The sequence below is a fragment of the Natrix helvetica genome (assembly GCF_964273705.1).
Source record: "Natrix helvetica genome assembly, chromosome: 1".
Classification (NCBI taxonomy): Eukaryota; Metazoa; Chordata; class Lepidosauria; order Squamata; family Natricidae; genus Natrix; species Natrix helvetica.
Genome location: NC_138548.1, coordinates 259,273,380 through 259,295,892, shown reverse-complemented (window position 1 = coordinate 259,295,892; position 22,513 = coordinate 259,273,380). Strand labels below are relative to the sequence as shown.

Genomic DNA, 22,513 nt, shown 5'->3' with positions numbered 1-22,513 from the left:
GGAGTATATAATCTAAGTTCTATTGTTATTTCATATATCTATTCCAAACATTATCCTCTAATGGAATTGGTGACCATGAAAGATGGAGTCACTCATATTTCCTCTTCTTGCTCTCATCACTGCTTACTGCATAGAAGTAACTTTTTTCACCTTTTCTGTGGAAGATATATAGCAATCCAAAGAAGAGAGGGTATCCCATCCTCCTGTGGAGGGAACATCAGATTAACTACATTGCAGTGGTGGGTTCTGGATCCTGTTGAAACTGGTATGGTGCAACAGTGCCCAGTGTCCACCACATGAACGTGCGCAGTGGCGCACATGCATACTTACCCTCTGCGATGCTCCAGCTACTCGGTGGAGTGTCGCACAGGCTCCGTGCGCGGAAGTCCTGAAGAGCTCAAATACCGGTAAGGAGTGCGGGTGGGCAGGCCCTCCGGAGCACCGGAACGGTACTTGGTGCTCCCAGCAGGCACCAGTATGCCTGTACCGGGGCTTACCGGTCATAACCCACCACTGCTACACAGTCAGTGTGGTCATAAAAAGAACTTGCCAAGAAAGCATCCTATTTCTTTCTCATTTAAAATGGCCAAAAAAAAATCACTCAGGAAAACAACAGTGATCTATCTATCGCCTAGGTCAGGGGTGGGGAACTGTGGCTCTTTTGCGACTTGTGGACTTCAACTCCCAGAATTCCAGAACCAACATAGCTGCCTCAGGAATTCTGGGAGTTGAAGTCCACAAGTCGCAAAAGAGCCACAGTTCCCCACCCCTGGCCTAGGTCAGTGGTCGGCAAGCCGCGGCTCGCGAGCCACAAGCGGCTCTTTACACATTTTAATGCGGCTCTTCTGTGTGCCGAGTCCTTTGGGAGAGGGTGCGGCTAAGAAATAAATATTATTATTATTATTATTATTATTATTATTATTATTATTATTATTATTATTATCCTCCCTAATCATTGTGGATCGAAAAGAAAAAAGGGAAAGGGGCGCTTGTTTTGAAGCGCCCGCTCCCCTCCCTCCTCTCGGGCACTTCAAAACAAGCGCCCCCTTCCCTTTTTTCTTTTCGACCCACAATGATTAGGGAGGATCCTGAAGTCGGGCGGGGACGAGAAGCGAGGAGGCAGAAAAAGAAACTGAGCTTTTTCTGCCTCCTCGCTTCTCGTCCCCGCCCGACTTCAGGATCCTCCCTAATCATTGTGGGTTGAAAAGAAAAAAGGGAAAGGGTTCAAACAGTAGGTTCAAACAGTAGAGCAAACGCTTCAGAGGCAACAGTTTTCACGGGGAATTAGAACAGAGAGCCCTGGAGTTTCGCTGCCCACCCAGTCAGACCTCGCTTTCCTCGCATGATTGGCTAATTTGCTACTGCCCGGCTCCCCAGTTAGATTTTTGCTGGGGGGGCGTAGCTCCTTGGCCTCTGTCTCTTTTTCTCCCTCCTTGCTTCTTGGGGCTCCACCAATGGGGGAGCAAGGCCCAGCACCAGGCTTTGGGCTAACACAGGGGTCTGCAAAGTTGGCTGTTTTAAGACTGGTGGACTTCAACTCTCAGAATTCTGGGAATTGAAGTCCACCAGTCTTAAGAGCCAATTTTGCAGATCCCTGGGCTAATATGATTGATGCCCTTGGTGGACTTCAATTCTCAGAATTCTGGGAGTTGAAGTCCACAAGTCTTCAAGCTGTCAGGTTTGAAGACCCCTGGGGTTTTTTTTTCTAAAGGATTAGGGGTGCAAGGATCTTGTAACTTGACAGCTTTAAGACTTGCGTGCTTCAAATGCCAGAGTTTATTGAAACTAAAAACAGTGTACCATCCTATGTATTTTCGGTTTTAAAAATGTGGCTCTCAAAATAAATTTCAATCGTGGTTTTGGCGAGATTTGGCTCAGTTGAAAAAAAAGGTTGCCCACCACTGGCCTAGGTTTACTTCTGTTTGAGAAATTTCAACAGACAACTTGAACCAAAAGGTCAAGCAGTCTTACTCAAGCACTTACTAAGAAAGGAACAAGTGAGGTGCAAGCAACATGCTGATTTTTTTACTCAGCCTTATTGGGCATTTATTGATTAAACTCAGCTTTATTGTCTATCAAGCCAAGAATTACCCTCAGCCATTTTCTTGTAAAAGCCATGGATATCCCAGAACAAGTTGGATTCCAAGGCAGGCCAAAGCATTGGGGTTGTCTCAAAGTGCCAATTTAGTATTGGTAAACCTGGGTGAAACAAGGGAGGAGCATAGGCTGAGATGCCTTCAGCAGAGAAAAGGAGACTGGGAGCAGAGACTAGAACGTGGAACAAAATAGTCAACTTCAGTAGCTGCAGTCAAGTCCCAGCTTCTCCCTGCCAAGCACATCTCCTCCCACCCTTTGGTTCTTTATCAAGGAGAAGAAAAATGACATCTGCTGGTTCTTGTTTGGATATTACAAAATACAATATTTTTGTGCTACCCTTCAAAATAGAAGAAATTGAGCAGTGTAATCTGCTATATTTTAAGTTATCAACATTCAGGTCTAGCTAAATTCAGCAGTATAGAATAGAATAACAGAGTTGGAAGGGACCTTGGAGGTCTCCTAGTCCAAACCCCTTGCTCAGGCAGAAAACTCTATACCATTTCAGACAAATGGTTATCCAACATCTTCTTAAAGACTTCCAGTGTTGGGGCATTCATAACTTCTGGAGGCAAGTTGTTCCACTGATTAATTGTTCTAACTGTCAGGAAACTTCTCCTTAATTCTAGGTTGCTTCTCTCCTTGATTAGTATCCAGCCATTGCTTCTTGTCCTGCTCTCAGGTGCTTTGGAGAATAGTTTGGCTCCCTCTTCTTTGTGGCAAGTAGTTCCTTGTGACAATCAACCAGCACCCCAAGCAACAGACATGCTTCAAAGCATGTGAGGAAGTAGTTTGTATAGCTCCTGCCACTAGAGGAATAACCAGCTAATAAAGATAATACTTCCTCATTCTCAGACTACTAAAATCCATCTACTGTCCAACTGTCCAATACCCATCTAGCAAAACATAAAAAAAAAGATGGTGATATACAAATGCCCGATATACAAATGTATTGTTGTTTGTTAACTCTTTCTATGGAATCTTTAGGGTTCAGGTTTTATAATGTAATGTGGTGATCCCAGTATGTTCTCTGCATGTGTGAATGCTTTATATTCAGGTAGACAATCAAATATGCTATGGTGATTTGTTTGCTGAGTTAAGCAGGCAGACTGCCAAATGAAAAAGAGTGCAGTGTGCGAATATATTAGAGACTCAAGCCAATAACCAGACTAATGTGCTTTTGTGTTATTATGTTATTAAAGGGCTGATTGAAGTGAATTTATTGCTAATACTGGCTTTTTTTGTTCGGTTAGTTCTGAGACTGTTTGCAAACCAGGCTACAAAAAACACATTTAACTGTTGCTTTTATAATTTAGCATCAGATGTTTAAAATGTTTATTTATTTTTTAAATTGGTCCCATGGCTGATTTTATATAATGCTCAGTAGAATATATGAAAAACAAAAGAGGAAGGTGCATTATACCTTAAAGTGGAATGCTGAATTTTACTTCGCTGGAACTTTCCATTTTGTGTTTTATTCCAATGAAATTTGAAAAAAAATTGAGTCTTATTGACATAATGCTTGAAAGTGGTAAATTTATTTCAAGCTTGGAACTAAATATTTTTCTGCTTCATGCAGATCAGTGGTGCTGTTGTCTATTTTATAAGATTCAGCAAATTTAATTCTTTTATTAGGCGACAGGGATTAATATACTGTTAGAAGTCAAGTCAGGAGCCATTAAACTCCCAGAACAATGAAAGGAGGAATACTCATAAGGAGATCTTTAGATATTGAAAAACAAGACTGACTAAGCTGCTACACTCAAGAAGAAAATAGTCTGACAGCTCAAAGAAATGCTCAAGGAAGCAGAGTGGTTAACAGAAACATTGTACCTCTGAAGGAGATGGTTAAAAAAATCTTATTTTGGTTAAACCATGTGGTAAAAGTGTCTTAATGGTTTCAGATATTATTTAGAGGAAAACTCTCAGCTGTTGCAACTTTTATGTAAACAACCACCTACCGTACATATTGTACCCAAATCCAAGAAGTTTTCAAAACAATGAGAGATACAGAGACAAATTGAGAACTGTTTCGTACAGATGAAGGGTTGAGCATTCTGAACCAAATTTACCTTACTTACATACATGTCTCTTGTGACAGATTAGCTCGTAAACAGGCATCAGATTGCACATCTGAAGCATTATAATTTGACTCTCCTTTTCCTTAGAAGTTTCTATAGCAAGAATTAGTGTAGTTGCCACTGCAACTTCCTCTGGTTAGACTTTCACAGTGAGTCCCCTACGGCAGCAGCCCCCAACTCTTTGAGCACCAGAGACCGGTTCCGTGTTGAAAGCTTTTTCCACGAACCACGGGGGACGTGGTTTCACATGCTGCCTCTGCATCATTGGCATGTCGTGGCCTGATGCTGGTCCGCAGACCAGGGGTTGGGAACCCCTGCCCTGAGGGGTGCCCTGAGGTTAGTGATAAAATAGTTGAGATATTATTTCAGAGCCAAAAGACAAAGACAAAAACCCAGGTTTCTCCTTGTCCAGAACTGGCCCAGTTTAATAAATTGCAAAAGAACGTCACATTGAGAGATAACATCTCTCTCTCACACACACATGCTATTAATCTTGTGATTTTGTGCCTTGGGGCTTGCAACCGCAGGCGTTTTTGCCGTATCCCATTACCGGTGCTTCAGAAATGGCAATGCCTTTAAAATAAAGTAGCCTTGTGTTGGGAGGATCGTTCTGGCTTTCCACTGAAAGGAATTTGAGCTTTGCCAGCCTCTCAGCTCCTGGGAACACAGACAGAGTGAGCTGGCACGATCAGGGTAAAATAGACTTGTCATCCTATCAATGTTGGGCATTTTGAAAATAACAGAAGCCCGTCACCATGGCAAACACAAAAACAGGAGGGAAATATTAGCAATTCATTCTCTTTGGTCAAAAGAGGGAACAGTGGCTCTCTGCAAATTCAAGGCACACGAATGTATAAGAAACATCTAAATTCATGTTTTCCATTCAGTCAGCTCTGAAAATAGAGAAGTCTGGGTCAATCTCCACTGCATTTTAAAAATGATTCAGAGGGCTTTGCAGGCAGATGGGCGGATCATATAAAAGTGCCCTGAATTACTAAGACTATTTCATATGAGCCTGAATAATGTTAGACAGATGTTGTTGAAGGACAGTCAGGTAGATTTGGGCAAGCTTAACGTTATAGTCTGTTCAGCCTGTAATATTTGGAACGTTGTAATTGTATTATGATATGGCTGGTGAAGGCTACTCACTAAAAAATCCAGTTGTCAGAAAGCAAGCTGGTGAAGCAAAGGACTTTCCCTGATTTTTGGGAAGAGGAACTCTGAATAGAACCTAAGGAGCTAAGAAAATTTCATAGTTACTGAAAACAGGGTAGCATATTGTCCATTTGAATCAAGACACAGGGAGGATGGCTTTGAAGATTGCCTGTCCAATTGGAATCACTTTGGTTAATGATTCTTGAACATTTCTTGGTTCATAATTGGCTTAGAGGCCTGAACCCCATCTCTCACTATTGGGTATAACAAGTCAGAAGCATTGTAAGCAGGGTGTGATCTGAGAAAGCCTAGCCAAATACTATAAGCAAATTCCAAGACAGAGAGGCAGGTTAGTGCTGAGGTTTTGAGCCAGAAAAGGACCCATTGGCAAATAATTGCTGAATACTGGACTGCTCTATAATATGTCCCTCCTGGCTTGTACTGGCATCCTGGGAGGTCACACGAGGCTGGCTCTTGGGAATGGTGAACGCTTCGTTGAGTGAGGGGTTCCTACCAGCCGCCTTGAAAGAGGCGGTTGTGAGGCCCTTACTCAAGAAGCCTTCGCTGGACCCAACTGAGCTTGCTAATTATCGTCCGGTCTCCAACCTTCCCTTTTTAGCGAAGGTTGTAGAGAGTGTGGTGGCTACGCAATTCCCACGCCACCTGGAGGAAAATGACTATCTAGACCCGCGCCAGTCCGGTTTCCGACCCGGGCACAGCATGGAGACGGCCTTGGTCGCGTTGGTTGATGATCTCTGGAGAGCCAAGGATAGGGGTTGTTCCTCTATCCTGGTTCTGTTAGACCTCTCAGTGGCTTTCGATACCATCAACCATGGTATCCTATTGCGCCAGCTGGAGGGGCTGGGAGTAAGGGGCACCGTTTTACGGTGGTTCTGCTCCTACCTCTCCGACCGGACGCAATGTGTGTTGGCAGGGGAACAGCGGTCGACCCTGAGGCCACTCACTTGTGGGGTGCCACAGGGGTCGGTCCTCTCGCCTCTCCTGTTCAACACATATATGAAACCGCTGGGTGAGATCATCCATGGCTTTGGGGTGGGATACCATCTGTACGCTGATGATACTCAGCTGTACATTTCCACCCCGAACCACCCCAACGAGGCCGTTGACGTGATGTCCCGGTGTCTGGAAGCCGTACGGGTCTGGATGGGAGACAACAGACTTAAACTCAACCCCTCCAAGACGGAGTGGCTGTGGCTACCGGCCTCTCGGTTCAACCAGCTGACCCCATCGCTGGCCATTGGGGGCAACCAACTGGCCCCCGTGGAACGGGCGCGCAACTTGGGCGTCCTCCTAGATGCCCGGCTGTGTATGGATGACCATGTGGCAGCCGTGGCAAGGGGGGCATTCCACCAGGTTCGCCTGGTGCGCCATTTGCGCCCCCTATTGGACCGGGATGCCCTTCGCACAGTCACTCATGCGCTGGTGACATCTCGTCTGGATTACTGCAATGCTCTTTACATGGGGCTTCCCTTGAGATGCACCCGAGGACTGCAGTTGGTCCAGAACGCGGTGATGGGGAGTACGAGGTACTCCCATGTGACACCTCTCCTGCACGAGCTGCACTGGCTCCCTGTAGTCTTTCGGGTGCGTTTCAAGGTCTTGATTACTATCTTTAAAGCGCTCCATGGCACAGGACCTAGCTACTTGCGGGATCATATCCTGCCCCATACATCCCTGCGACCAATTCGCTCTCACAGGGAGGGACTTCTCCGGGTGCCGTCCACCAAGCAATGCCAGAGGGCGGCGCCGAGGGGCAGGGCCTTCTCTTTGATGGGCCCAGCCCTCTGGAATGACCTTCCCCCCGACATTAGGACAACAACCGATCTCCGCTCCTTCCGCACGAAACTCAAGACCCACCTGTTCCAACTAGCCGGCCTGGCCTGAATTATAGCTATTCTAATCCCTCTGGATAAAATTTTAAATTAGGTTTGACTTTGGGTGTTTTAATTGTTTTTTTATTGCTTTTTGCTGTTTTTAATTAATTGATTATTTATTTATTATGTGTTGTACAATGCTTTTTGTATATCTCCTCCTTGTTATTTATTTGTTATTTATTTGTTGTGTAGTAAATTGTACGCCTCCCCGAGTCCCTTGGTGGAGAGGGTGCGGCATATAAAATGGATTAATAAATAAATAAATAAATAAATAAATAAATATTAACCTGCAGTATAATACTTCATAGCATGCAATATTTATTTCTCCCAAGAAATAATAGCAAAAATAAAAAAATATTCTATAATTCGTTCACAATAATCTGAAAACTTTCAAAATGCTTACTTGAAACAACCAGAACTAGGCTGCTCCCCGTTCAGCCTGGATCGGGCAAACCGGTAGCGGCGGTGGGAGACTCTGCCCACTTACCCAGACACTTCTGTGCATGCACAGAAGCGTCGCAAGTGCGCGTGGGAAGACGCCCGAACCAGTAGTAGAAAAATTGGCAAACCACCTCTGGAAACAACGATAAGAAAAGCTAGAGAAAACATGATGAAACAACAGAGATTAATGAGAAGATACAATGAAGAGGTGTTTTTTTAAAAAAAAATGTATTACAGAAACTTGATTATAGCATAAAAACACATGCCAGTACTATGACCAATAAGACACAGAATGAGTTACAGAATGAAGTCATGATCCAGAATGATCTGAAGTGGCCATGTTCCCATGTGTCTTGGGCTGGTGGGTAACATGTCATGTGGATACCCTACTTCAGGCATCGGATCTCATTAATCAATCTTGAGAGGTTATGGTTAGCCTTAAACTGACTGGCATTGTAAAGTATCCTTCCCCAATCAGCTGGTACATCAGAACAGCAGCTTCCTTCCTGCCATGATGGAGAGAAAATTAGATTAGAATATTGCTTTCGTTTTCACATCCCCTGTGGCCACCATGGCTGTGAAAAGGAGGTAGAAAAGGTGGAGTGACTAAACACAGTTTTTGTTTTTTATTTTAATTTAAAATGGTCTTTTAAAATTGTCAGGAGAAAAAAAATACAAGAAATTATCCCTTTGGGGCAGCTGGAAGGGGATCATATTAGGCAATTTATAACTGCCTTAGTTATTCCAAATTGTGTGCTGCTAATTCATAGATATAAGTGAGTTGACTGAGGGGGAACATGGTCTAGTATTTTGGATTAAGAACAGCAATAAAAAGTACATTTTTTATTTTGATAGTTTTATTCTTGGGTCAGTGTTTACCACCCAGAGTCTTTCTTCATTGGGGAAAGTTATATTGCAAATAGAGCCGTATGTACTCAGCTTTGAGAGGGTGCTCAAATATTTTGTGCACTTAAAAACTGAGTAGCAGAACTTGGGAAATATTAAAGAAGAAAGTATCTCTCAGAACACACAGGAAGTATTTTGCAAGCCATGCAGAGGTGGTATTCAGCAGTTCTGGAGAACTGGTAGCGGAAATTTTGAGTGGTTTGGAGAACGGGTAAATACCGCCCCTGACTGGCCCCGCCCCCATCTATTGTCTGCCTCCCGAGTCCCAGCTGATCAGGAGGGAATGGGGATTTTACAGAAATCCTCACCTGGAGTAGGGAGGGAATGGAGATTTTACAGTATTGTTCCCCTGCCATGCCCATCAAGCCATGCTATGACCACCAAGCCACGCCCACAGAACTGGTAGTAAAAAATGTTTAATCCCACCACTGAAGCCATAGCATGCTCTAAATGCATTTTACATCCAAGTGAAAAAAAATGTGTTGCTGGCTGAGACTAGAAAATGCTTCTTAGAAATAGAAAAGCTCATAGTGGTCATCTGTAAATTATAAATATTTGGCAGAATGAACTCTTGGATCACATGAATAAAAGAAATTATGTATGTAGGTGCTTGGTTGACTGAATTATTGAAGAAATGTATGATAGATACAGGGAAATAAAAACATCTTAACAAAACCTTTTGTAAACAATAAAGTCCAAATGGTAAATATAAGAAGCAACAGATTGCCACCAACCCAAATAAAGTCATAGCTTCCTTTTAATATTTTTGCTTATTCTAATGTAATTTACTCTTTCTTCATCTGCTGCTTTCCAGTTGTGCTGGACTGCAATTCCCAGTATTCCAAACCAGTTGTATTCCATCATGAGGGCAACATATTGCAGGAATGTAGTAGTGAGATCTCCTAACACAAAGGCTTGCAAGATGGACAGTCCTGATGCAGGGCACACCTGTGCAAATACCAAATATTATCCTTAATAGATTTTCTTTCTAAAAAGAAATGTGGTATTAAAAATGATTTTGCTGATTGAAAAGTTGCCAAAGGTGATCACGTGACCTTGGGACATTGCAGTGGTCATAAGTATGAACCAGTTGCCAAGCATCTAAATTTTGATCACATGATCATGGGGTTGCTACAAAGATCGTAAGTGTGAAAAATGTCATACATCACGTTTTTCAGCGCTGTTGTAAGTTTGAACAGTTACTAAATGAACCACTGTAAGTCGAGGAGTACCTGTAATAATTTTTCCATTACTTGGACATTGTGCCAGGGGGAACTAACACATACCAGCTCCCAATGTTGTTCTACCTACCTCAAAAATATTTGGGTTTCAAGTAGCAAAATATTTGAGCTCCTTCCTAATATAAGGAAACCCTGCCCACCCAACTAGCCCAGTTGCAATTGAGAGGATTCTTTTAGGGGGAGGAAACGGTGCTACAATACATAAAGCCCATACAAGTAAACCACATTATTCAAAACCTCTTAATGTGGAGAAATGCTCTGACATCTGTGAAATCCCCATTGATGTCATCTGTTTGGTATTCAAGTCAAAGAGCTGGTATTTCCCAGCAACAATAAACTTGCTTGTGGCAATTGGCCCATTTCCAACAAAGTGATGTGAGAACTTCTAGGTCAGAGGTGTCCAAACTTGGGAACTTTAAGACTTGTGGACTTCAACTCCCAGAATTCCCTAGCCAGCCATGCTGGCTAGGGAATTCTGGGAGTTGAAGTCCACAAGTCTTAAAGTTCCCAAGTTTGGACACCCCTGTTCTAGGTGGAACTTAATAGCTTTCCTACAGCCCTGGAAGAGAAGAACTTCAGTCAGGATGTAAGAGCCAGGGCACCGTGGATAAAGACCATTGATGCCTTTGGAGGAAAGATTAGTGTGCAATCTAGTGCCTCTTCATCTTTACTTTTGCAAATTGGAGATGAAGGATGAAGTAGTCTAACACAGTAGCGGATTAAGGCTCACTGGTGTCCTAAGCACTGACAAATCTTGTCCCCCCCCCCCCCCTTTGTACATTCTGTACAAATCTTCATCGTTTTTTTTCATTCTTTCTGAACTTTGTGGCCCTTGGTGCTTGGTGCTCTAAGCATGTGCTTAGTCTGCTTAATGGTTAATACACCACTGGTCTAGCATATCTGAAGGGGGCCAAATTGGGAACGGTCAGTTTGTAGAATAATAATAATAATAATAATAATAATAATAATAATAATAATAATAATAATAAGAATAAGATTCCCTGACTCTATATTCTCTCTCTTTCTTTTCAGGCTGCCTCATTTTTCTTTTCCAATCAGTTCTGCTCCAAAATCAAGGTAAGCTTCTCTTGGATCAAGAAATTGTTGGAAGTGCTAGAAAGCTCATTTAAATCCACTGTCATTAAATTAATTTGCTTTCTCTTGAGTAGGTATATCAAAATGGGACTGCAAAAGTATTGATTACTAAAAAAGTGTCAGGGTGGAGAATTAATTCTTTAAGCCCAAATATTGGTAGACCTATTCTTGACTACTGTAAACTATGCTGCAAGTCCAAAGGCAAGAGCTGTTTGGCCATATTCAGAAGAAAAAAAATCAGCTTATTCAGACCAAGAGATGCTGAAAGCAAACAAAACAAAAAACAAAAAACAACCCAGTAGGAGCATGTCTTATAAAAGCACGGTTTTTCAAATGAATTCGTGTAATTATGCACCCTTGGAATTTAGTTTACGTTTTAGACATTTAAAATGGATATCTGGTGTTCTTTAAGTATCACAATGAGCCTAAGCATGACACATCTTCAAGAGAGAAAACCATGGACTTCTGCAGGCAGTTGAGATGGAACTGGTTATCCCCATTTAGAGCAACAGGAAAGGAGACGATGGGGAACCAGGGTGGAAGCTGACTAGTGGTATATAGATGCATGTCAGGTAAAGTTGATAACTCAGAGCCAGAGATGAAGCCTTATGCAGAAGCAGCTGGGCTAATAAATAAATTCAGAGGTTATCAAGACCTCTTGGTTGAACTGTTTGTAAAAAGCTTTATAGGACTATCAGTAAAAACAGATGGGACTATAAATCTGTCTACTCTGCTTTTGCAATAAATTTAAAACTTCTTGGCTCAAAAGTTTTAATTCTGAAGAGGTGCTTCCTTGTCTTGCCCACATTTAGTTTGCTATTCACATAGTTAAAGAAATCCAGACATCATCCTGTTTATGCACAGGTAACTAATTCCAGTACCCTGCTGTGTTCTAAATAAATCCTACATCTTATAAATTAATAATACTTTGTGCAAGTAAGATATGTTTGGAATGTGCCTAAAATCACTTAGAGATGGGAAGATAGAATATAAAATAATAAGAGCTAAATACAATTACAGTGTTGTGTTTAAATCTTAACAGTTAATGCAGAAATTTCAACAAAATTGATGATAGTGAGGACAGATATTTGCTAGGCTATTTGGAAATATACTTTTGAAACCAATTTGCTTTTAAGAGAAGACTTGGATAAACTTGGATCTCTTTACTCTAGAACTATGAACTATGTCCTTTCAAATGACTAAGGGATTTTTTGCACACTATAAATTCTACTTCTGTTGCCCCAAAACACATTTTCACGATCTGCCAGACATTTTAGGCATTTGTGAAGAATTGAATGCTAAGACAGTCAATTTATTTCACATTATATCACTCAAGAAAATTGGGGTTATCAGAAAATCCTAAACAACAGAAATAAATGTACAGAATTGTGGCTCCTGTCATAATGCCTTCTGTCCAAGGCTTGATATGAAAGGCAACTGCATGTACTCATGGGTTGAAATATATTTGAAACCTATTTATGCCAAATAATAATATAAGGTACTTGGAATGGAATAAACAGGATGCTATCTACCTTGATCTGTGTGGGGTGTTGGTGTTGGATCCAGTTTGGAGAATGTACGCTACAGCACAGCCAATAGCATGGACTTCTTCTAGCTAATGTTGCTCTTATCTCTATATGTTTTAAACAAATTGTAACTATTACAGCAAATCTGATGTAGGCATTCATGACTGTGACTCAGGATATCAGGTTTGCCTGGGCGGTGATGGGAAAACATTGCAGGCATGGGACATCATCTGTAAGATTTCTTCAACTAACCAGGGAGGTTGGGTTGGGGGAGTATGGGGAAAAATATTGTTAGAGAAAATAGCAGCAGCAACAGCAAAAAATAAAAAAAAATAAAATTAAAATCTTGACCTATTAGAATAAGGAAATGGTACCTTAGGTTTAATTTCTAAGATTTCATTTGTCATCTGAAAATAGCTGACAAACCTTAAAATCCAATGCAGGTAGTCCTCGGCTTATGACCACAATTGTGCCCAAAATTTCCATTGCTAAGTGAGACAATTGTTAAGTGAATTTCCCCCCCCCCCATTTTATGACCTTTCTTGCCACATTTGTTAAGTGAATCACTGCAGCCATTAAGTTAGTAACACGATTGTTAAATGAATCTGGCTTCCCCATTGACTTGGCTAGTCAGAAGGTCCCAAAAAGTAATCACATAATCCAGGGACACTGCAACTGTCATAAATATGAACCGGTAGCCAAGCGTCTGAATTTTGACCAGGTGTCCATGGGGATGCTGCAACAGTTATAAGTGTGAAAAGCACACTGCAATGGTCATAAGTCACTTTTCTCAGTACCATTGTAACTTCGAACAAGGACTACCTATAATTGGTCCCTTATTTCGACGTTTGGAAAAGCACTGCATAACGAGAAAAATGGGACAATATTTCCCCATCCTAGCCATCCTACAGGCCATCATGGATGCATCCTGAGTTGATCAGCAACTACATACATGGAATGATGGGAAAATTTTCATCCAAATTTCTTCTCCATTTGACTCTGCAGACTACATGATTTCAGCATCAAGGAACACTTTTTTTCTCTCTCTCCTCTCTACAGATTGGCCATTAAAACAAACAAACTTTGAAAATAATCTGATTTCTCTCTCTCCCCCCCCCCACCCCCCCAATGTTCTTCTGTTCTTATAGTTGAGAATGAATGTCAAAAGATCTGTGGGAATAATTCTTTGTGTAAGAATGTCTCTGGGAATTACAGCTGCTCTTGCCAAATAGGATTTTGGAGAAAATCAAATCAAGAGAAAACTTTCCTGAATAACAGTAAAAAGGACTGTGTCTGTAAGTGTCTTTCTTTCTTTCAACATGGCAAATATGCTTCCTTTATATACTGACAGCACATAAACCAAAAGAGTTACTACATGTATTAAACCAATTAAGTTTCTGAAAGCCTGTTTATTAATGTTTATTTCTGACCATTAGTGACTCCTTGAGGTCTTGCAATGGATATATTCATTTTAGGAAACAATTTGCCCACTGGGCTTTTGCTTTGCTGAGGTTTGCACTCCAACGGGTAGATAAAGCCAGGAAAAGTTCTAAATTTGATTTAATTGAAATTGATTAGAACTAAATTAATTGGTGTATACTGATGTAATGTCCTCTGTATCTACTAATTAATCTGCATTCCCTTTTAAAAATTACAAATGGATGGAATACAGTTTGGGAATCTGCCAGAAATATTAGTTATTACTAAATAAAGAATCTAGTTTGGAAGAAGCGTGATATAGCTTGGCCTAGAGCATGGATGTGTTCTAACTAATGCCTTTCTTCCCTCTGTATTTTCTAAAAAGCTTGTGAAAAATACTGGAAAAAAACCAATGAATGTAAGAAAGGATATCAACCGTGCGAAGAAAATGCTGACTACTGTTGTGGTAATTGGACATCTTGCTTTCCATAAGGGAGTAGCTAAATAATAATAATAATAATAATAATATATTTATTTCTTAGCCGCACCCTCTCCCGAAGGACTCGGGGCGGCGTACAATGAAACATACGAAATAAATATGTGGACAAAACAAACATATAACAGAGACATATACTGAGACATACACAAGGAGGAGGTCGGCTGATAAATAAAAACAATTAAAATACAGTATTTAAAACCCCTAGAAATTAAATATAATTAAAATACCCAGTTAAAAACCCGTCAGGAGCGATATGGTTAGATCAAAGTTGAGCCAGGCAAGCTGCTTGGAATAGGTGGGTCTTAAGCTTAATACGAAAGGAGCGGAGGTCAGAGGTATTCCTAATATCCGGAGGGAGGTCATTCCACAGGGCTGGGCCCGCCACAGAGAAGGCTCTACTCCTAGGCGCCGCCCCACGACATTGTCTAGTGGACGGCACCTGGAGGAGGCCCTCTCTGTGCGAGCGAATTGGTAAAGTTGGGTGGAGGGGAGCTATGGCAAACTGTTGCCAGCATCATGGTTACAATCTGCAGATTGTTTATCACCCCATCCATCTAACTTGTAGTTTTTTGAAACACTGAGCTGAAGATATTCCACGCACAGGGATTAGAATTAGAAATGACATTGTTTTTCCTATTGTCTCTCATCAGCTTGTCGGGGGTATAGAATAGGAAGGATGGAAGACAAAAACAGTTCTTTAGAATATGGAGATGATGGTACCTTAACTTTGGTCTCTAACATTCAACCTTAAAATAGGAACTGGCCACTGTTAGTTCTGCCTCTACATAATCCAAACATTTCACAATTTCCTAACACTGTACAATAAAGGTTTTGCTTCCTGCACACTTTTGGGTGCATCTTAAAGAATTTTGGCTGCTAATCATGAAAATAATCTGTAATTTGACGTATCATGCATTGTTTTATAGAAATCATCTGTTTTTATACAATGGCAACATACACCCTTCAATACCTGTTTGCCATGTTACACGCATGAAAGAAACATACGAAAACATACAGATTTGTTGCTGAAGCACATCCAGCACACATAATATGATTAATTGGAATAGCTGTGGGGATGTAAAAGCAGTGGCTCTGCTGCTTGGAATGCACCCCTGATGTACCAAGTACAGGTAATCCTCGAGTTATGGCAGTTCACTTAGCGACCGTTCGAAATCGCAACATACCCATTCCGAGTACTTACGACACAGTCCCAAGTTTACGAATGTTGCAGCTGTTCACTCTTACGAACGACAGCAGGTGCACTGCAATATTCACCATGCCTATCGGACCACCACCGCTCCCTCTCTGGGTCTCCACAGGCACTGGGCCTGTAGAGACTCACGTTGCAAAGATCTAGCGAGCTGTCTCCTCTCTGCCATGGTTTCTTTCCCTGGCTTGTTGCTTCAAGCCTTCGATGCATTCGCAGAGAACAGAGGCCTAAAGTACTGAGAGATCATGCGAGATCATCAATGCGAGGTCTCGTGCTACTGATCTCATGTTATCTTGCACTGCTTTAGGACTCTGTTCCCTGTGAGGTGAGGCCTGGACAAGATTTGTGGCAAAAGGCTTTGAAACTGAGGGAAGGCTTTGGTGCTGTTTCCTTGTCAAAGCCTGCAAGGAGATTGTGTACAATTGTCTTTGTAAACAGCCTATGTCAGCAAGAGCGGGGCCTGGGAGAGGCCGGTGTGTTCTTGCTGGTGGAGGCTTTTTGCAAAGGCTTGCTGAAGTGTTCACAAGCCAGTGGGACGCTTTGAGGCAGCATGATTTTGCTGCCCCAAAGCCTCCCCATCGATGTGCAAATGTTTTGTGCACTGAGACCGGATGCTTCTGGGGGCTATGATCCTGTGCATCAGAGAGGCTGGAGAGGAGACAGTTCGCTGCACGATATGTGACCCAGCACAGCAGGATGGGAAGGGAAGCAATTGTGGGGAGCATGAGGTATCCCAGTGGGTTGGGAGAGGCCTTGGGTGATCTTAATTGGATGGCCCGATCCATCACTAGGTCCTCTATTGCCTTCCCCACCCTGACATACCTCGTGTGCACTTAACGACCTGCGAATTTGATTAGCGAATGCATGGGCGAAAGCAGGGAGTTTTCACGTTCATTTTACATGATTCACTCCAACGAACCCTCAGATTACCAATGTAATTGGCAAGCTCCATTACATTCGTAACTCAAGGACTACCTGTGCTGTTTTTACATATCCATTTGGGACAACCATGCAAGACAGTTGCATTATATTAGAAAGAAATGGCCACTCTGAAAGAATTGGATTCTAGGACAGAAAAATGTGGGAAATGAACCACTTGGTGAAAGTCTTTGTTATTTAAGACAGATATTTCCAAGAATAACTCATGCCAAGATTAAGGAAGGCATTCCTTAATCAGACACATCATCAATGACAGGTGATTTGAAGATCTGTTAGTGGAGCCACAGAAAATTGCCTGGAAGACATTCAAGGATGTTGTTGGGAATTTTCTTGGCAACTACAGAGCACTAAATTAAATCCAGCTGGTTGCCAAACTGCTTACAGCATACAAGGCTATGAAGAAAGATTCGGTTTTTTGCATTCACACGTGGACTTCTTTCCCAAAAATCTAGCTGACCATCAGGGGAAATGGTTTCACCAAGACATTATAACAATGGAAAAACAGTATTTAGGGCAATTGGAATTCATCAGTATTGGCTGACTATGGTTGAAAAATATAGTGAGATGCATCGGACACTGAGTCCAAGCAAATGTAAGCTCATGCAGCATGGCAGAATCATTATACGATTTAAACACATTAGAGTCATTAAAAGAGAATTTAATATTTCTCAAGATTCCTAGGGTATGTAATAACATCATTGATATTTGTGTCCAATTTGAAGGGATCTGTATGTATTACCTATTATAATCACCAAAGGTTTTTCAGGAAGCAAACCCTTTGAAAAAACATTTATTGCCAAATATAATGATTGGGCAACAGGCAAATGGCTCATAATGCAAGAACAACTTTCATATGGCAAAGATCAAACACTTTTATTTCCAATTTGGAAAAGATGCAATATAAAAACAAAAAAGGGGGAAAAAAATTCCCACTCCAGCAATGTGGATGTACCCTGTATTGATGGGAAAGTCTCCCTCAATTTTTTTCTCAGCCTGATTCTACAAATAGATTAGATTCCCTTCCTTTTCTGCCTCTTGAGATAGGTCTCTATTTTTTTTAAGCCCAGTGAAGAAATGTATTTCTGATGTCAAATTATTTCTTTTCCCAAATGGTCTTCTTCTAGCTGATCTTACCTGTGACCATGAACCGTGTGGAAAATATGGTAAATGTAACAGAAACTGTGATGACTTCTTTTGCGAATGCAAACCAGGATTTCACTTACCTAATGGGGGAAGTACGTTCAGAAGTACAAATGAAACTAATTGTGAAGGTAAGTGCTTTCTGGAGCTCTTGTTTATGCATGGCACGCGTGCTTACTCCAGGCAATGCACTGATAGCACATGAGCAGAAAATTAATGCAGAGGCAGAAGTCTGCAGTGTTACACTGTTCTGGCACTGGAAATGGCTATGGCAAACTCTCAATAAACTTGTATCTTTCCACCCGGCACTGAAAGGAAAGAGTTTCTTGCATCCATAGCTAAAGAGAATGAAATTCACTTGCTGTTCTGCCGTCTGTATTTTTTAAATCCTTTTTTTTTTTTGCACGGCTTTAAACGTTTGGGATTGGCATGTATTTGTAGCCTTGTCAATGTCTGTTTCTGACCATCAGTGACTGCTTGTGATCTGGCAATGTGCCCAACCAATTGTCCACTAAGCTTTTAGTCTGCTGTGAATTGCACTCCAAAAAGTATGCAAACTAAGACAAAATCTAAATCTGATATAATTGATCTTCAATTAATTAAAATAAGTGACCGAACCATAAAATAAGACTTAGCATAATTTTTAACCTGTGCCTAATATAAGCCCTACCCCAAAAATAAGCCCTAGTTAAGATCGTCAGCCCTGGGTGTGGATGTGGCCAGTACAGGAGGTGGCAAGTGCATGGAGACTTGATGTAATGCTTTTAATTTACAAATAGAAAACCTGGTTACTAATACTATGACTTCTCTGCTTTCTTGGCCTCACTTTTTTCCTTCTCCTTTTCCTTGTCAACTTTCCTCTCCTTCTTACTCTCTTCCTTTTCCCGCCTTTACTTCTTGGTATCCCTCTTGGCAATCTTGTTATGCAGCGCTACCACTCGCCTGAATGGATCAGGCGAGGCAGAGGAAGGGGTTCACTCAACCCTTTGGGCTTCACTCCTGCAGTCCAACATTGTCCTCCAGCGCTCCCCTAACTTTGCCCATCCATGCTTGTTCACTTTACTCCTGCAGCGGGAAAGAGGCAAGAAACCCACTTGAGGTTCCAAGGCTCTGTCTGTTGCTGCATTAAAATGCCAACTCGAAGAGAGGGGATTGATTTTTTCTGCAGATGGTTTCAGGAGGTTGCGCTGAATCCACTCAGGGTGATGAACTCCTGCAGCACTACCACCAAATGAATCAGGTGAGAAATGGCGCGGAGTTGGGGTGGCGCCACACCATGGCTCCTGTATGCTTGACCCCCACCATCAGTGCTGGAGGACAATGTTGGATGGTGGGGGCTGAGGATGCAGAGGCCACAGTGTGGTGCCACCCCCGCCCTGTTCCATGTCTCTGATCCATCCAGTGGTAGTGCTGAATTTGCTACCCTAAGCGGATTCAGCATGTCTTCCTGAAAGCATCTGCAGAAAAATCAATCTGCTGTCTTTGAGTTGGCTTTTTGATGCAGCAATGGACAGAGCCTCGGAGCCTTGCGTGGGTTTCTTGCCTCTTTCCCACTGCAGGAGTAAAACGAACAAGTGTGGATGGGAAAAGCTACAGGAGCGCTGGAGGAAGATATTGGGTATTGGTGGAGCATGCAGGGCCGTGGTGCGTGCCTTGTCTGATCCATTCAGTGGTAGCGCTGCACAACAAGATTGCCAACAGAGATGCCAAGATGGAAGGTCAGGAGAAGGAGGAGAGTAAGAAGGAGAGAAAAGAGGATAAGAAAAAGGAGAAGGGAAAAAGCGAGGCCAAGGAAGAAGAGAAGAAGAAGTATTAGTAACCAGCTTTTCCATTTGTAAATAAAAAGCCCACACACACTCACCGCCCCCTGTGTGGCCACCCCCACACCAACCCCCAGGGCTGACGGGGTGAGGCAGCGGTGGCATGGCAGTGGAAGTGGCAGTAGCAAGAAGAGCACCAGCCACTGCCACAAGAAGTGATGGCAAAATGGGAGGTGCCCCACTGGCCACCATTGTCACTGCTAGCATCAGGGCTCTGAGGCACCTCTGCCCCAACAGTATCCTTGTCTACCCGTCCAGATGGGGCCCGTGGAGATGGGTGGCCTTGCGGGATCTGAAGGAGGCTGCAACTGCAGGAAGAATCGAAAGGGCCCCGCAGGAGGCAACCATCTCCTTCCTGGTGGGGAAGTCTGGGCAAGACTAGTCGGCACTCTGCAGGTCAGGCGGCCTGTATACCCCACTCTGCACTCCGCCCCAGAAGCAAGATCGAAAATTTGGCTTCTCTCCGGAAGGGTGAAGCAACCCAGCAGGCAGAAGCGGGTTACTTTTTGCCCAGCTCTTTCTGCCTTTCTGTTTCTTTTTCCTGGAGAGCTCTTTTCCCACACCCTGCCCGTTTTCTCTTTCCCTTTGTCTTACTTTTTCACACAGGTGGCAACTGCATTAGGGCCACAGTGTGTTGCCAACCCTGTCATGCCCCCTGCCTCGCCTTGCCTTGCCTCATCTCATGGCGGCGGCACTGGCCCGCTGGATGTGCTGTGCAGCTACGTGTGTAAAAAAATAAGACATCGCCCAAAATTAAACCCTAATGGGTCTTTTGTAACAAAAATCAATACAAATCCGGGCTTTATTTTCTGGGAGGCACAGGTACTTACCCATTTCCTCTTCGTTTTGTTAAAAAGTATAATGTGATAGCAATTTGTAAAACTTAGGGTCTACAGCAGGGGTGTCCAAACTTGGGAACTTTAAGACTTGTGGACTTCAACGCTATACTGGCTGGGGAATTCTGGGAGTTGAAGTCCACAAGTCTTAAAGTTCCCAAGTTTGGACACCCCTGGTCTACAGTATATGTGCCCTTATGTTGGAGGTATTCTCCGGACTCAGCTATCTTTTCCTAGCATTTCCCACTGACTTTCTGCCTGTAGAAGTGTAGATGTTTTGACCTACAAGAGTTACTTCTCAGAATGACCAAACAGAACCAAGTGAGCCATTCTAGGAATATATTAAGAAAGGAACTCTTTAATACTCTTTAATGCACATTTGGAGAAAACATCAGAATATTATTTTTATGATTGACTGCCAGCAGCTGAATGTTATTTTTTTTTACACCTACAGCTGAACATGTTGTATATTTTAAACTTAAAATGTACCTTTTGTACCTCTTGTTCCTTTGCTTTTCCATTTGGGGGAGGGAATAGTTTTTAAGTTTGTTGAGAATACTCTAAATTAGGTTTACGTATTTTTTCTCTTATCTTTTGTGGGGGCAGGATTTTAAATTCAGGATCTTTTTCTTTTTAGGAAAAGAATATGTATCTTGCTATCACAGATAGGAGCATTATTTGTTTCACTCCGCTAGAACCTTATTCCTGCAAAATGAAAAAGAGAATGCAATTTCTCCAAAGGGACTTGTTCTCTTTTCACTTTTCTGCTGTCTTAGTATCCATGGCATCTTTGAATCTAATTAAATAATTGGAACTGAGGACTTACTAAGAATCTCACTGGTTATTCATAGCAAAATGACCAGAATGTCATTCCAATGCTTTGCATTTTCAGTTACCTATTTTGTTTAGGTTTGCAGTGAATGGCATAAAAACTCTAGTTATTGTACAGGAAAGGGAAATACAGTCACAGGCTCATTGGGCATCATGTCCATCCTTTCACTTTCACTTTATATACATGCCTGATGATGAGGGAGTGGCTTCAGCTTTGCCTATTCCTCATTTCCTTCTTATCTATGGTTGCCATGACTGGAAATGAGCTTCTGTTTACTTGGAAAATTGGACTTGCTCGTTTCTCTGGGCAATCTCTATTTCACTCTTTTAAACAGGAGATTTCTCAGTTACTTAAAATAGTGACATTCAAAATAAATTTATTTGACAACTCTCAGATCTAGTTGTCTGTCATCTAATTGCAAAAAAAAAGGGGGGGGTCAGTTCCCTTCACCAGTGCCTGAGTGTAAGGACAACCTGGATAAAAGTGAAGAAGCTGAAAATAAGCTCAGACAAGATAGAAGTGCTATTGTTTGATAGGAAATCAGACTTTGGGGTTAGTGTTCATGTATTCTAGACAGATCTGTATTCTTTAAGCCCTGCTAAAGAGAAATCCACTTTTCAGAGCCCATCGGTTAATCAAGGAGAAGAGGGCTTTCTCCCACCTTACTCCCAAGCTAGGGAATGTACTCGCTTAAAAGTACTTTCCAAGAGTTAAAGACTGACTTCTTCAACTAGGTTCCCTGGGTTGTATTAATAATACTAATTGGAGCTACTTTTTAATTTTTTTTAAAAACAAAAACTTTTGATCGTCCCATGGATAGAACAGTAGGATTTAAATCAAATGAATAAGGTAGGAGACTGTTTTCTCTGCTCACAATATGGGGCCCCAGCCATGCGGTTTCACCACTTCAGAGTTTTTGTCCCCAGCACATATGTTACAGCATGTTGCTTTGCAGAGTTTGCATGGGAAATGGCCTGGCCTTTTGCAGTTATAAACAGTTTCTTCTTTGCTACAGCACAGCTCTCCCAATCTGGGCCTTCTCCGGTTTTTTTGTGAACTCAGCTCCTATCATTCTAAGTGGCCCTGCTGGATGGGGAATTCTGAGAGCCAAAGTTCATTCTCCTGTGGGGGAATACCCGGTTTGGAAGATGCTGGCATAATCGGTTGTGGCATTCTGCCATGTTTCATTTAGCCCTACTTTCTTCTTGCAGACATTGATGAGTGCAAGAGAAATGCTTCCATCTGTGGTCCCAGAGGGAGCTGCATTAACACTGAAGGGGATTACCACTGTAAATGCAAGCAAGGATATGGAAAGAGCTTTAAAGATGATAGAAAGCTATGCAGAGGTACAGCTGAGTGAGAACACAACTTGCATGTTGTGCAA

At 42.2% G+C, this 22,513-nt stretch overlaps 1 protein-coding gene across 3 annotated transcripts in view; it reads left to right on the top strand.

Moving 5' to 3' along the window:
* ADGRE5 (adhesion G protein-coupled receptor E5) overlaps positions 1 to 22,513 on the top strand; it is a 54,426-nt gene that overhangs the window by 11,378 nt on the left and 20,535 nt on the right. The window contains exons 2-6 of one of the 3 annotated variants that reach the window (XM_081939304.1): positions 10,846 to 10,890; positions 13,583 to 13,729; positions 14,239 to 14,319; positions 17,626 to 17,772; positions 22,341 to 22,475. In XM_081939304.1, the coding sequence (XP_081795430.1) occupies positions 10,846 to 10,890; positions 13,583 to 13,729; positions 14,239 to 14,319; positions 17,626 to 17,772; positions 22,341 to 22,475 (555 nt within the window). The remainder of the gene's footprint in view (positions 1 to 10,845; positions 10,891 to 13,582; positions 13,730 to 14,238; positions 14,320 to 17,625; positions 17,773 to 22,340; positions 22,476 to 22,513) is intronic. The other 2 variants (XM_081939306.1, XM_081939305.1) reach the window with 2 other exon arrangements.